Here is a 16,243-nt window from a genome sequence, read left to right on the forward strand (position 1 = left end):
AAGTCAAGTCGTGTGACGGAATCATACAAATTATGTACATATATTTCTTTATCTTTAGCTTCTTAATTTTCGATAATAAAAAAAATATTTGACCATTTTTAATTGATATGCAACAATATTATTCGTATTTATCCTTCGTATCGTTTTGTTACTAGGTACTTCTACCACCGAAGCGAGTGGTGGTAGACGAGCGAAGCGAACAAAGGCCAGTCCCCTCCTATTATAATAAAGTACAATACATAAAAGTAAAAATGTAATTTTAATGTAAATAATCTTATAAAATAGAATATAATATTCCCCTACTATAAATTTTGCAAATTATCATTAAAATTTCCAGCCACAACTATGCGTTGAGAAGCTCGAACAGCTTTATGAGCTTCTTTAGTTACAAGCTTAACACTTAAACACTAATTAGATGATACTTATAAATTATAACAGCATTTTTTATTATATTTTATTGTTATAACTATAAAAGTAGCTTTATGTCTCATAGCAGGGTAGATAGCGAAGGTTTACTATTAAGAAACTCCGCTTTCCGCCCAAATACAAGATATTATGTATTATGTAGCGTAACTCAACGCTGCGTACTGTCTCATTACTAGTTTTAATTTCTTTGCTTAAGCAAGCAAAACGCGTTTTCTATCTAATTAATTTGAAAAGTGGAGAACGAAGTGTCACGACCCAAATTTTCATCCTACCCCGCTATAATAGAAAAAAATACAAAGAAAAATAAACAACTTTGAAAACACCATAAAAGCCCATAACGCGTAATGGACGCCATAAAAACGTTTAAATAAATTCTCAATATAAATACACCATACATTAAGATGCAAACAAAATGTGAACTAAATTATTAATTTAGGGCAGTAAGCCCTAGATCCTATGTAATGAATGTCTGTTAACCAACTTTGGTGCCACCTGAACCGTTGTTATTAAATTAATTTGAGTGTATTTAACCTTTACTTTGTTACCTGTATACGTTACAAGTAATCAGCTTCACCCAGGGTGTACAGAGAAAGTTTAGTGTCAAAACACTCCGTTCCCATTCTTATTTTTAAAACATTAAGTGTTGAGCAGCGCAACCAAATTTTCACAATTTACTTATTCTATTCTTAGTGGAATAACGCTTTAAAAGGCAAAGTATAAGTAATACTAACGTTGATTCCTTAAAATATTGGAAAGAAAATAATAAAAACAAACTGAAATTCTCTGCCTCTTTACTTAATAGAGACTTACTCTACATTAATCCTATATCAGTAGTGAACCACTCCTTAGACTCCTTAGACTCTCTACACTCCTTATCCTATCTACTCGTATGTGTCAAATTTTAAATTTCTAAATAGAATAGTTTCATCTGTACGTTATATATCAATTTTCAACGATTTTTTTTATATATAGATAAAGATAACTATCAGCTTCACGCAGTATCCCAGTACACAGCAGGGTTCCTTATTTTCCGTCAATATCTGGAGGCATTGCATGATGAGCGGCGGAACTTAGAGCGAAGAAATGAAAATATAAATTTAAATAAAAATAAATTAATGTGGTGTCGTGGGACACCAGGTAGGAACCAAGTTCCTTCGGCTAATGTAGAATCAACACAAATTGCAAAAAAAGTCGTGCTCAATTTTATGTAGGTTTTCTCGATTTTTCTCTTAAATTTTGCTGATTAGTTTTTATTTAAGTACAAGAAAGTATTTAGGAAATTCAATATTTTAGGAAATAATAAATTACTTAAAATAAAAAAAACATCGTAATTCAAATTATCAACTAAAAAAAGAAAGAGGGAGAAAGAGAAAGGTATTATACACTACTCGTCTGTGTATGCTACTGTCGCGCCTGCGCACGTCTCATGTAACGGTTTTATTCCACGCATTTTTCTTACGGTTTTACTATCACATTTTTTTCAGTTCGGTCACGCAGCGAAATCCCTATCCCTTCCAAGCCTGCCGTAAGGAACTTCGTTCCAATATATAATTTCCCCGAGTGGGGTTCGAACTCACAACCAGGCGCACACTTGTGCCCTTGTGCAACTCAATTATATACATAATTCCTACAAACAAGTTTTAAACTTACAAATTAGAGATAGTTTCTCATAACTTCCAACTCATTTAGCTTAGAACTTGGTCTAGTTTAAAAGCACAGCATAACCGATAATTCTGTATAACAAAGCACTTCGGCGGTCTCACACGATAAACCTAAATATAAACTCGTTATCCTAACTTGCAGCTGACTTAAGAAAATTTCATTATATTCTTGTTCATTTAAAACTAAATTAATAAACTTTACTTAAGAGGCCTTCGTTTCTTAAACATTGTGACTATAAACGCGGCGGTTCTGGGTTCGATTCCCATTCGAGGGAATGTAATATTTTCATTTCTTCGCTTTGGTGCCAAGGTAAAGTGCAGCGTTCAGTTCCGCCACTCAACATGTAATACCCTGAGAATTCGGGGTAACGTGGGGAACGGAAGTGTCTTAATGGGAACGGAGTGTCTTAATACTAGGTCCAAGTTCCTTCTGCCTACCCTGCTTCGTATTGGATACAGCGTTGGGTTTAAATATTAATAATAAAATATGTTTTATTTTATAGATAATAGGGGAATGATCCATTTTCATTTCTTATCTCTAGAAAAAAAGCTAGATCAGCGTTGAGTTATGCCACTCAAGATGCAAGTTCACGAAAATTTCCTGTGCATATATGCGGGGTGCAGCCTGAAGCTAAAATAATCCAAACGTCCCGCTACCCTAAGAAAATTTCATTATATTCTTGTTCATTTAAAACAAAATTAATAAACTTTACGCTCATACGTTGTGATCTTCTTAGAACTATGTCAAGATACGTTTTAAGATCAATCTACTACGACGGCGTTTGCGTTTTTTTTTATTTATACGAGTTCTTGTATATTATGTAGATAATGGACCATCTGACTTGCATCGCGACTGTTGCGGGTTTGATTCTAGCACCGGGAAATACAAAAAAGGTATAAACTGTATCTATAGGTACAAATTTAAAAAAAAATAAAAAGAAGGAATTAATATTTTAAGGGGAATTAATTCAAGACAATATTATATCCTGCTTATTTTTGAAGTCGGTTAAATATAAGCAATCCGTACAACTAAAGTCGTAGTCATAGAATAAATATTCCTACGAATCGTACGTAATCGTTCCTACTAATTTAGGGACAAAATTCAATTCAAAATCCAATTTGAATCTCAAGAATTACTTAAAACCCTGAACTCTATTCATATATTAATAATAATAATAATTTCAGCGATGACAAGTAGATTAATGTATCCAATTATATGCGTGGGGCTGTCACCGTTTGTCAAGTGCACTTTGACCCTTGGATTTACACTAGTATTAAACTGACTGACACAATTTACGGACCTAATATAGCACTGGAGTATTTGGGTTATGAATAATAGCAACCAATGAGACTTTGATTGTTTTAGATAGATTTATTTGAAGATAGTTATATGGCTTCACGCTTTAACCCGCATTTAACAGAGTCTTACCGTAGCTAGTTTCCCGTCTACTTAAATAATTTAAAATTCTTAAGCTGTACTTTGGTTTATTATGCGTGTAGTATTTACAATAGCTTATGAAAGCATTTTAAAGATTTAAAGATAACGGTGTTATTTTTTTCATAAAAAGACACCAGAAGATGATATTAAGATATATAGAGAAAAATATATAACTAAAGTCTTCGAAGAACTAAACTTTTCAGTAAATGGATCCAAAGCTCATCCAAAGAAAATGCATAGAGGGTGTCTTATATATCTGTTAATTATAAGTATCAATTGAATTGAAGATAATACACGCCGTTACTACACTGTAAATTTCCAACCAGGTTGTGATTTTCCCGTCATTCATTACTCCCTGGAATATCGGTATATCGGTATGAATACAACGGTATAGCTAACAACTTTTGATTTAGTGCCATTAAATAAATATAATTAATTATCGCCTACCCAATGGAAATATTAAAAATAATAAAAATATATACCAGACAGCCTAAAATCCTCACCTAGTTATACAAATAATTAAAGATACTATTAGATATATTTTTTTATTGTTTCAACATGTATCATTCATTAAGCGGGGTACGCAGAAAAAACCTAGTGTTGAGACACTCCTGCCCAATTTTAGAAACACTTGAAACGTCACTCGTGTCTTTTTGACCAGAGAGAAGAAATGAGAATTATTTTTATGATTTCAAATGGGAAACGAACCCACAACCGTCATGCTTACAGAAAGACACTGTCCCACTGCACATCAGTTTCATAATTTATTAGAATTAGAAGTCATAATGATAAAAATAATTAAAAAATATAATGATAATAAAAAAAAAAGTTCATAAAAGTAAGCAATACATTACATCTCAAACAAAATTAACAATAATTAAACAAGAAACCCAAACATAACCTAAGTAAGTATTAATAATGAAAAATTATTATGCTCCAGTAATATTATGAAAATGAATCGCCTTATTTTTCTCGTTCCAAGCGAACTGATCCCCGACGATATTGTCACAGAGTAATGAAAATAGATCTTTTTCCTCTCCATTTTAATTACTCTATAGTTGAGCGAAAGGCAATTTTGAATCTTGTTGGAATAAATAGCGACGTTGAAGTAAAGCTAACTTATGACTATATCATTAAATTGTGATATGAATTTTAATTAACATTATTGAGGCCTTTATGGCACAGTGGTACAAGCTTGTGATTGTAAGCGCGATGGTTATAGGTTCCCCATGTTGTTACGTCCCTGTAGGTCATTCTCTGATAACAAATTCTCTGATGACAAATTGACGGATATTGGGGAATATACTGTCTTAACACTAGGCTACTTTTGCCTACCAAAAATAAAAATATTTTTTTTTTTATTCAAGGCCATCTTTGGGATAGCGTGAAGTATGTTTATGTCTGAGAATTTAGTGTTAAGATATTTCGTCTCCTTAAGGTACTTCAGCTCCTCACTTTCCGCTGAATTCTGGTGGTGGATTGCGTGATGAGTGGCGGAAGTCAACTGCTCGCCTTGCCTTGCCACAACAGCGAAGAAATGAAAATATGAAATATTTCATTTCCTCGAATGGGAATCGAACTCACAACCTGTCGCGCTTAAACCACGAGTGGCCTCAAAAATAATTTAAAATATTATTAATTTAAATTTCATACATTATAATAATAATAATATAAAATACAGGAGATGTAAATAGTGCAATATTAGCGTACACTTATTCCGACTGCAATTTCCGGGTACGAGTGTTTGCCTACAGTTTGATTGTTCGGGACCGTTTGTCTTGTCACTACTTGTGAGTTGGAGGTAGTTTAGAAACTCGGTGGAGGTTGGGATTTTTAAATTATATTTATATTTTTATATTATTTTAGCTGGAGGACGGAGATTTGAATCTCGGCAAGTGCATTTTTTTCACGCTCTATCCCGCGTATTAGTAGGCAGAAAGAACTTAATGTAAAGTCAGTTTTTTCTTCACTTTCTATCAACATTTTATATATTTATAATTAACCGATGGCATCTAATGCCAAGTTGCATGACAAATAATGAAAATAATCCCCTAGAGTGTCAGAACCCCTATCCCCTCTCTTTAATATTTCTTATGTTTAGACTTTACGGGGTCTTGCATAAGGGCATCATTATCATCTAATCAGCTCTTACGTTTTGAATACCACTATTAAAAACATAAAAGCTGATTTTAATTATATTCCATTAACATATTAATTAAATTGAGTTCTGTGAAATAAGATTATGTTCCATAACTCAACGCCAGCTTACTAAATCGAACAATTGCAAAAAAGTCGGTTTCAACCCACTACCGTTGTGTCAGTCAGTCAGATACTGTCAGTCAATCAGTTTTTTTTGTTTGTGCTCTTTAAATAATTAAACGTTTTATTTAAAGAAAAAAGTAGAAAAATCTAATAAAATATGATAATCTATCCATATTTTTATCGCTAATCACGTTTTTATGGTACTCGTGGTTAGATAAATAGCAGTAGTAAATTTTATGACTTTGGTAACTGATAACAACAAAATCAATAACAAGTAATAAATATATGAGACAAACCGAACAACGGGTACAGTGTAAACGCGACAGTTATCGGTTCAATTCCCGCAAAAAATATTTTTTATTTTCTCTTTCTGGTAACAAGTCATAAGGCGATGTCGAACTAAGCACGCTCGGTCTTGAAAATTGGGAACCCACGGGGAACCCCGTTGTCTTGACATTAGGTTCCCTTTATCTAAAAAGAAAATATATGTTACACAATTTATTCTCCGATTTCTCTCCCAATGGACGTTTAATGTAGCTAATTTTTCGTCACTAATTAAGTAATTATCAGAGCGCCATTGGAAATAATATCTGTAATAGAAATACTCGCCGCTCTCAGTGGCTAATGGTGTGTGAAATTAATGCTTTCCAGTTTTTGACATTTTTCTATTAACTCGAATGTTATTAATAACGTCGTTTCTATTTCCTTGATTTGTAACGAGTTCGATTTATTAATGTATCTACACTGTTAGTATTTCGTTAAAATATATATATAGACCGTATAATCATTGATTTCGTCGTAGTAAAGAAACTTTAACGCAATGGTTGCGAGTTCTATTCTTATTTGCGAAAAAATATTTAAGGCAGTTGAATGGCATATGACATAGAGACGGTAGTTGTGGGTTCGATTCCACTTCGAACAAATGAATTACTTTCATTTCCACGTATGAGTAGACGAAATGCGACGTAATGTTCCGCTTCAAACTCTACTCTCTCAACTCTCTCAACTCTAGCTTAGGAAACACAATAAAAACAACAAAAGAGTTATATTCATCTTCATCAAAACCCACCAAAAGAACGTTATCTCGTAGCGTAAAACAATTAAAATAAAAAAAAAAGGAAGCGTTCAAAAGTAAACGTAATTAATATAACAGTTAGTCGCTACCATTAATTCAGTTTTTGTGCCGTCATAATATTTTATAAAACCGTCCGCTCTTGACGGTTCTGGAAACGTCTGGATAAAAGACCGACGACGAGTCATTCATCTTCTGGGACTTACGTTACGTTCAGTTTTCATATTTCCATTGCTCGTTGTGTGAAAATTTTGAATGCGTTGCTTTGTTTATGTGTGGTTCCAGGTTCGGATCATGTTTGAGATATTTTTATTTTTTTTTAATTTTCGTCTGCCAAAAATGATAATCAGAAGTAAAATTAAGGCAGCCGTGGTGCAGTAGATCTGTGGGTTTTTTTTTTCATGAAACACTGCAACGATAAATTAAAAAGAACGAAAGCTTTAATTCATCAAAACACTGCCCGTTTATGGAATCCAAGCCATATGTTGTCGCAGCAGACAGAAGAAATAATATTTTTGGAGCTATGAAAAGTGGGGCCGAAATGGAATCCACAACCATGGTATACTAGGCAATTTTCGAAACGGGAACTTTTATCTATGGAATAATTATTATATGTAGAGAAAAATGAGCGTATAACCATAATAAACTTTTTGCGTTACTTTAAAAAAGCTAAAAAAGAATAGACTCCCTCTATCCTGCACATAAAAGAGCATAAGGTTAAGGGGAACCTAGTGTTAAGTCAGGTTCTTTTCCCAGTTTAATAATCGATTATTTTAATCAAAATTCAATTACAGTTATCAAACGAAGTTATCAAAAAAATATTGATAACATATAAATATCAAAGGCTCATTGTGTATATTGCATAAGCGGCTCGTTGGTCTAGGGGTATGATTTTCGCTTAGGGTGCGAGAGGTCCCGGGTTCAAATCCCGGACGAGCCCAGTTTTTTTTCGTCACCATATTATTTAAATGAACAGTTCGTAAAATTCTTAGTGCTAGCAAATGTAAATTAATTATTTTTAGTATTATTTTTTTATAATATGCAAAAATAAATGATGCTAAATTAAATGTGACTTTCATTTTGTATCTTATATGAAACCCTAGAGATAAAAGAATTAATCTGAATTATCACTCCTTTCTTCTCCTTTCAATTTGACAAGACAGATTAGAAACAACTCGTAATGAAACAGTATAGTAAAAGAAGAAAAAGATTTTTTTACTAAAATCGAACCCGCAACCATGAGGGTATATAGGAGCCAAGTACAAGAACATTTTTCCCTAAGCAAAAACAAATTCATTATTGTCCATTTTATTATTGACACAATTGTAAGTCCTGTCGTTAAGTATTAATAGAGACGTCGTTATCTTACAGCGTAATGGAGGGTATTTGAATTTTGTTTATTGTGACTTAGAGATTGCCGTTACAATATAAATTAGCTTTGTTCCCCTACTTTATTAACTGTTACCGTTACTGTTGTTTTCATTTTATTTTAGAAATATATTAAACTAAACGTCAATCGATAATATTGAAATAATTAAAATATTCTTCAGAATACTCCCAACTAAAATTGTTTCGATTTATTTGTTTAAATTTAATTTTATATAGTAAATTTGAAATAATATCGTTGTTATTGTGGTTTTGAGATGAAGGTGATTATGGGGTTGAATTAATTTCAAGGGTTGCACTTAAGTCCATAATATTTTTGTTCTCTCAGTCTCATTCTGAAAAGTTGGTTTCCTGGTTTTTTTGGCCGGCAGAATAACCAAACAGAACCTAGTGCTAAGATACTTCGTTTCTGACACTGTCTAGATTCAAGATTATCAGAGTTTTCCTCACCAGAGCAAGGAAACAAAAATTATTTATATCCTCTAATGACAATCAAAACTGGGACCAATGCGCTTACAGTCGGATTCTACCCCATACATGTATAAGTATTAAATATGTGTATAAATATTCTATGTTTGTAGAAATAAGACAAGAGAGTGGTTCCGTAGATTTTTTCTGTGTATATAATATTTTGCGAGATACATGTAAAAATAAAAAAATACCTAATTGAATAACCTTCATATTTATCAAATATGAATTATTATAAATTTGTATACTAACGATTTAAGTCCTACTGAAATATAATTACCTGTTGTACGTCCCGCCACCGTGTCTCAAGTGGGGATTATATTATACAAATCCTATTTGAATGAGTGATGTCTAAATCCGACTGTCTTATCCGTTTTACGCCCATTCTTTTAAAAAAACATTCATTCACAAAAAGTGTTTTCTTATACATTTTTTTTTAATTTAAATATATTGTTTGATTGTACACTTAATAGTTGTACATTGGATCTCTTATCCTCCGATTGAATTAAATTATTTTTATATATTTATTAACTTCACCGCGCTATAGTTTGTTACTAAAGAGAGGAAATAAAATTATTTATTATTTAATTCCCCCGAGTGGGAATAGAACTCAATAGCCGTTGCTCTATAATCACATACTTATGCCCCTATGCCACGACAGCCTCACTCAAATATATTTGACTAATTTTTCATTTCTCAGCCCTATTAAGTTTAACGTCTCGCTTGGCTTACCAGAGCGGGGAAATGAAAAAAAATACAAAATCATTACCTCGAACGGGAATCAAACCCATAGCTATCGTATTTACAGTCATATTTTATCATTTTATATATAAATTTAATAGAGGTAATATTCAAATTAATCTCAAAGAGTTATTTATTAGGCACAAAAATACACATAAACACACAGGCCAAATACACTTAAACCAATATGTAATGTAATTTCTAATAAATTACATTAATAAATGAGCCCGTAATCTCGAAGGTGTAATTAATTATTTTGAATACTCTGTCTTTTCCGTTTTAATGGGAAAGATAGTCATTTAAAATTAATGGACGTCTCCGCTTTGATCAAAGCAAACCGTTAAATGTACGCAGGTACTTGTACCTATCTATTGTTCGTAGACAATAACGCGATGGTAGATTTATTAAGTCAAAATTTAATTTTTGTTGAGTGCGCTTTCGTTGTTGATTGTTTGTGTTTATTGTATTTATTTCTATTTAGTAATAATAATGGCTGTAGGTTCGTATTTTAGGTTATTAATTTTATATAAATACTAGCGGCCCGCTCGCGGCTTTGCATGCGTGAACTACGTTATTATTAATTTCTGTCTCCATGAGTGACGTCCATGCAAAATTTGAGACTCCTAGCATTTGTAGTAACGAAGTTTCATACAAACTTTCAACCCCAAAAACAACCCCTTAGAAGTCGAATATTGCAAATTCCACATCTTAGCAAGCACCTACGTCCTATAAATAACTCCTATGCAAAATTTGAGATTCCTAGCACATGTAGTTTCTGAGATTTCGTGATGAGTGAGTGACCTTTCGATTTTATATATATAGATTTCCTTAATCTAGTAGAGATAGCAGTTTTACGCTATTTTCGCATAGCAAAGAAAGACAAAAGAATTTAGTGTTGAAATACTCTATTCTCCAAGCATCGCTAATTTTTTTGACATTGCATGTTGAGTGATGGAACTGTTTGCTGGGAAATAAATATAAATTAAATATATAGTTCTAATGCTAGTTGGAAAAAAGTTTACATATATAGTTTTCCAAATATAAACATAATATAAAGAGTAAACCTGGTAGGGTATACCTATTTATAACGGGAGTGTATTTTTACATAGATAAACAAAACATTCACCAAATAGACAAGCCAAGGATATCAAGTATATTTTTTTCATTACAATAAAAACCCTGAATTTTAGTAATTTGTCACCCATCTAATACAAGGAAATAAAACGATAATAATAAAACGTACCCAAAAAATTTTTATTAACACAATTTCAAATAAAGACAAATGTCTAACTCTCTTCATTTTCCTTTCCCGTTACTTTGACAGAGAGATGATTAATTCCTATACTTTCAGCTTGCTGCACGTTATCAGGGAGCGGTTCATTTGCTAAATCCGGTACTAATAGAGTTGTAAGACCGGCCGCTATGGATATACTGCCGAAAAGCAGTGTTGGTAGACTTTCCATGTACTGTGTCTGAAATTAAAACAGTAAAGAGTTAAAGCTGGCGATGGCGCAGGGGCACAAGCGTATGACGGTATGCGCGATAAGTTGTAGGTTCGATTCCCATTTGAGGGAATAAAATATTTATTATTTTCATTTGACTTTGGTGTCTTACTTCCGCTACTCAACGCACAAAGCCTCCAAAATTTGATGGAAAGTGGGGAGCGGGCGGCACTAGGTTTCCTCTACCTACCCTGCTACATGCGAAATACGCCATGAAGCTTAAAAAAGGCTTACATAATTAACATTAAGGTAATACATGAATAAAGGCCACTAATTTGCAATAATTAAAATTATTTTAAAAAAAAGTTTATTTAAAAGGCAAAAAATAAATAAAAATTATAGGACAACCTAATATATTTTTGACATAAATTTACATTTTTACCGGATAACAAAGATAACCTAATGAACACTCGAACAAAAATTCCATGTTTTGTCTTGTAAAAGCGGAGAAATACTTTATTCCCGCCAAGGGGCACTGAACTCGTAACCATCGCGATTACAATTAGAGGCTGTTCTACTAAGCCAATTCGAAATAAACGCTTATAAATTAATATAATTATGTAAGTATTAAATTCACAAGAAACTCATTATTACCAGCAATGGCGTCATTGGTGCCAATATAGAACCAATCCTTCCTATAGCAGAGCACAGAGCGTGCATCGAATTCCTAGAATACGTTGGAAACAGTTCCGAGGTATAAATATATACTGTGGCAAATGTGAAGGTAGATACGAATCTACCCATGAAGTACACTCCAGTGGACATCCATACATATTCTGAAATATAATGATAAAAAATTATAATGAGGAGTTTTTTTTTTGGTAGCGGAACCCAACACTACGCTTTGCCTTGTTACCAGAGTATAAATATATTATATTTAATTTCCTCTAGAGGGAGTCGAACCCATAACCTATGTCACTATTACAGTCGCATTGCTCCTGCACCGCTAATAACTTAAATTTCAATGAAATACGTATTAAGTATTTTATAATGTTCCCTCCGTTACCCGTTAAAAAAATTCACCACGTTCCCAATAACAAAGATGTTATTGGGAACGTGGTGAATTTTTTACTACAGTAATGAGTTCAAATCCCAGGATGAATTGATCGAATTAATAATTATCGCTATTGATTAACGTAGATATATTTTTTTTCTATCTTTAAAGTCAGTCGAGTTTTATTTTCGAAGAACATATTTACCTAAAATATTATAATTATTTTAACATATTAAAATGCTTACCTTTTGGCACAAATGGCTGCACCAAACATAACAATCCAGCTGATATGAAAGATATAAGCAATGGCTTCTTCCTTTTAAATCGTTGCAATACAAACACCATAGCGATACTCGCGGGTATATCAGACAAGGACATTATACCGAAATTCAAATATTTATTCCCAGCCAAAGAACCCACGTTCACAACCAAACCAAAAGAGATAAACGTGCAAGAAGTCCACCAAATGAGGCAAATTAGAAATCTCTTTATAACAATCTTCGAATGAAACGTTTCATTCAATGCTGAATTCTTCGGTCCATTTTTTTCACATTGTATATTAAGTAACATTTTGTTGTCCAATTTAATTTTGTTTATTCTAGCCATTTTTAGTAGGAGTTTCATCGCTTCATCCTTTCTGCCTTTACTTAGCAACCATCGCACGCTCTCGTCCATGACGAAGTAGAATAATATGAAAAGTAGAGACGGTGTATAAATCACACGGACGAAGTGTCGCCAGTAAGGCACGAAGTATGCGGCTATGGAAAAAGAGACGCCGCCCAGAGCCGCTATCACGCAAAAGAATATTTGCTGATGGAGCCTGTAGTCGCTGTGTACTAGCTCTACACCTGAAACAAGGAAAATAATATTTATTTTATATTTTAAATGGATTAGGGTCCCTGTTCGTGACAGTGTTACCTCCTGCACTTAGAAAATGTTATATAGTACATACACAATTCTAAACAAGTAAACACGGAACGGAAATCACTAAATTTCTGTTACCACGGAAAAGAAGTGGCGAGTAGTATTTCAAAATCTAGCAAAAATATAAAGCTACTTAATAATACGAAAATATCTTACTAAAACGATCCAACGCAACCCAAATAAGTGCCTACTAAAATTTTGGTCCCTCATTCATTACTCAAAATTCCCGTACTCTAGGAGTTTATAAGAACGGAATCTTTAAAAAAAAGTCCTTTTACTTACCTAATATAAAGGCTGGTGAACAATTGTCCCCGAAAGTGGCTTCTAGCCACTCGAGTACAACAAAAGCTAAATATGTACTTGCGAAACTCTTTGCAATACCAAATAATGCGGCCGCCACACCGGCGATTATGATGGCCGCCTTGCGTCCTATTCTGTAAAGGATATTTTATACAGGGTGGAATTGTCAGCGCCACTTTAAATGAAACCACAGTTTTAACTACTCTATAAAAGCTTAATATAATTCGGAAAAAAAATAATTCTCAAAAATGAAAAAGTTTTTTTTTCAAACAAAATAAATAATAAAATTATCGTTTTAAAATAAAACGCCATTTGTAAAGTATAATATAGGCACGCACACACTTACCTGTCAAAGCGGCAACGTCGCATACGTATGTGTGCGTGACACGAAATACAGGTATGGATAAAAATCGTGAAATGTAAAAAAAATCCTACGTCCAAACCGTTGAGGTACCTTGATTATTTTTTTTAATTTTGGGTTTGAAATATTTTACCCTATATGCAGTTTCAGTAAAAGAAGCGCTGCCTCTTCCACCCTGTATATTTGAATACTAGCGACCTACTTGCGGCTTCGCCTGCTTAAACCTATTGTTAAATTGTGGCCAAATATTATAAAATCTTTACGTAAATGGTATTGTATGTATCATTTTGATGTAAAAGCTATATTACTATAAAGTTTATATCTATAATATTAATAGGAGTTGGGTTTTATTTACTTTTACTCTTTGGCCGTCGTAGAGTAGTGTGACTGTAAACGCGAAAGGTGTAGGTTTGATTCTGGCTCGAACACGCAATGTCTCGAAAACTAAGTGGAAAATGGGGAACGGAGTGTCTTAATCGTAATATAAGAAAAAATAGATATAATTAAAACCGAAAAACAAACATAATTAAAACAGAAAAGTAATTTCAACTAACTTGTCAGAGAGTTGTCCTTGGAAAAATAGCCCACACATTAGCCCTATGCTGTGTACGGTGCCAACGAATGTGCGCCTCCAATCTTGGCATGCTAGCTGAAACTAACAGTACAAATAACGGTTAAAAAGTTTTAATGAAAATGTTTCACAATAAAGTAATCTATACTAATATAATAAAGCGGAAGAGTTTGTTTGTTTGTTTGTTTGTTTGTTTGTTTGTTTGTTTGTTTGAACGCTAAGATCTCTGGATCTACTGGTCCGATTTACTATGTTTTTGTTTTGTATGAAAGCTGCATTCTTCAGAAGTGCTATAGGCTATATAACATTACGTTACACATATATACTAATATATTAAAATACTTTCTAATTTGACATGCAATTTATTCTGCCATGTTAATAACAACTGTCGTTGCCAAGCACCGGTTTGCAAAGTTTCTTTGCTGTTTTAAGAAAACGTCACCCAAAATGAACTTGTATTTTGATATTCATCCTTATAAAAATAAATATATTATATAATATTTAATAAATATTCTTATAGTTCAAGCAGGCGTAGCCGCGTCCGGGTCCACTAGTTAGATATATGTACAATGATTGTATTGTGACAAGAACTTGAATATACTTTTATTAAATTAGTGAATCATTTTACATTTTTAAATATAAATTATAATAAAAATATAAAAAATCCACTCTTCCGAGGGCGGGACAAGGGTCCAAGCCATCGGTGGCTAGGGCTCCAGAGAGAGGAACCTCCGCACAATACGCGCCGTCTCAAGTAACACTGCCTTCTGTATCCGGTATTATTAGAGGCCTGTTCCGCCATTCAGCAGACAACGTCTGGAATTAGGTGAACAGTGAAAAATCTTGTCAATAGGACCATAGGACCAGAAGGAGGTCTACTTTACTTATGCGGGATACAGCGTGAAGCTAAAAAAATATTGTTATTTTAAACAAAAGATACCTCAGCAACAAAACTGTCTTCCTTTTGATACACCCATTGATCACACGATTCAACAATTGAACTATTGAAGCTGGCTTCGGAACAGTCCTCACCATGCGAGTGATATCTATAGCAGCCCCTCGAATTTGGCGGTGCGGTGAAATTGTATGGGGATTCAAATACAGTGGTTTGTTCGCATGGCTCGATTTTGCATCTACAATAATAATAAGGATTATAATTTTGACGGCTTCCAAGAGGCACGGGTTCAAATACCGTTACGTTAAAAGTTTTATAAATAAAAGTGAAATTATAATATTTTTGTTTTGATAAATAGTAGTTTACGCACTTTATAAAATATATATTAAAAACCTCTCAACACGCAATGCCAAAGTACAAAGTAAAAAATGGAATATCTTATCACTATCACTGAGTTCTGTCTGCCTAGTAAAAAATTCTGTTTTTTATCTCCTTCCTGATAAAAAGACAAATTGTAGTATGAAGTTCCGTCACGTAATATCTCGAAAACTTAGCGGTAGGTGGGGAACGGAATGTTTTAACACTAAGATCTCCCTCTTCATACACTGGATGTACGCGACGCTAAATAGAGGAAATTATAGCTATATACGTCACCTTCGTAATTAATTTTGCAAAATATTGACCCAAAATATTACAAATTCATTAACTTTACCTGTACAACGTCTCCTCAGCAACGATAACGTAATTAATACAGTGCATGCCATTATTGAAAAAGGCGAAGCTTATCAACAGTATCGCCTGTATATGATAACGACTGAACGCACCAAAAACTTTCAACACTTCGTCCAAATGCACGCTGTTCTCCTCAGAGAAGACCATCTCAATTCACCAATTATTTAAAACTATTTGAATCAATTTTACTTCTTTTTTAATTTAGATTTACTATCATCTTAGAAATATTTTTTTTCTGGTTAAGATGTCCAAGTTTATAGTCCACTCCATTTGATCCACGAAGTAAAGTAACGGTATCTCAAGTCGAGATCCCGTTACGCGTAATAAAACAATCGATTGCTTCCGTTAGATACTTAAACGTTAACAAGATAAGTGCTGAATGATGAGCTGCGTCCTTTGAATATTGAGGTACAAAGCTATTAGGTTTGGGAAAAAACGGAACACTGATGTCTTTTCTGTTACTTTTGTTTTGATAATTTAAAAGTTGGTATGTAACCAAAGTACATCATT

General features: G+C 33.2%; 1 protein-coding gene and 1 non-coding gene across 2 annotated transcripts; one reads left to right on the forward strand and one right to left on the reverse strand.

The window, feature by feature from the left end:
• The first annotated feature begins 7,727 nt into the window (after positions 1–7,727).
• On the forward strand, positions 7,728–7,799 carry TRNAP-AGG (transfer RNA proline (anticodon AGG)). Its single transcript has one exon. It is a non-coding gene; the product is annotated as a tRNA-Pro (tRNA).
• A 2,888-nt stretch (positions 7,800–10,687) lies between these two features.
• Positions 10,688–16,023, reverse strand: LOC146530245 (organic cation transporter protein-like). Its single transcript, XM_085201280.1, has 7 exons — positions 15,714–16,023; positions 15,047–15,239; positions 14,090–14,190; positions 13,157–13,308; positions 12,196–12,798; positions 11,551–11,732; positions 10,688–10,926 (listed from the first exon to the last, which is right to left on the reverse strand). Exons 1-7 carry the CDS (start codon positions 15,878–15,880, stop codon positions 10,741–10,743), a joined length of 1,584 nt encoding a protein of 527 aa, XP_085057406.1. The 5' UTR covers positions 15,881–16,023; the 3' UTR covers positions 10,688–10,740.
• Positions 16,024–16,243: the final 220 nt, after the last annotated feature.

This window comes from Heliconius melpomene, chromosome 17 (genome assembly GCF_056956725.1).
Source record: "Heliconius melpomene rosina isolate 202511_hmr_F chromosome 17, ASM5695672v1, whole genome shotgun sequence".
In the NCBI taxonomy this organism is placed as follows: Eukaryota; Metazoa; Arthropoda; class Insecta; order Lepidoptera; family Nymphalidae; genus Heliconius; species Heliconius melpomene.

Coding starts and splice junctions, on each gene's coding strand:
- LOC146530245 (XM_085201280.1), bottom strand. CDS start 15,880: ATGGTCTTCTCTGAGGAGAACAGCGTGCATTTGGACGAAGTGTTGAAA. Junction 14,191..15,046: donor AAGACAGTTTTGTTGCTGAG/GTATCTTTTGTT, acceptor TTGTACTGTTAG/TTTCAGCTAGCATGCCAAGA. Junction 12,799..13,156: donor TTCACCAGCCTTTATATTAG/GTAAGTAAAAGG, acceptor TCCTTGTTTCAG/GTGTAGAGCTAGTACACAGC.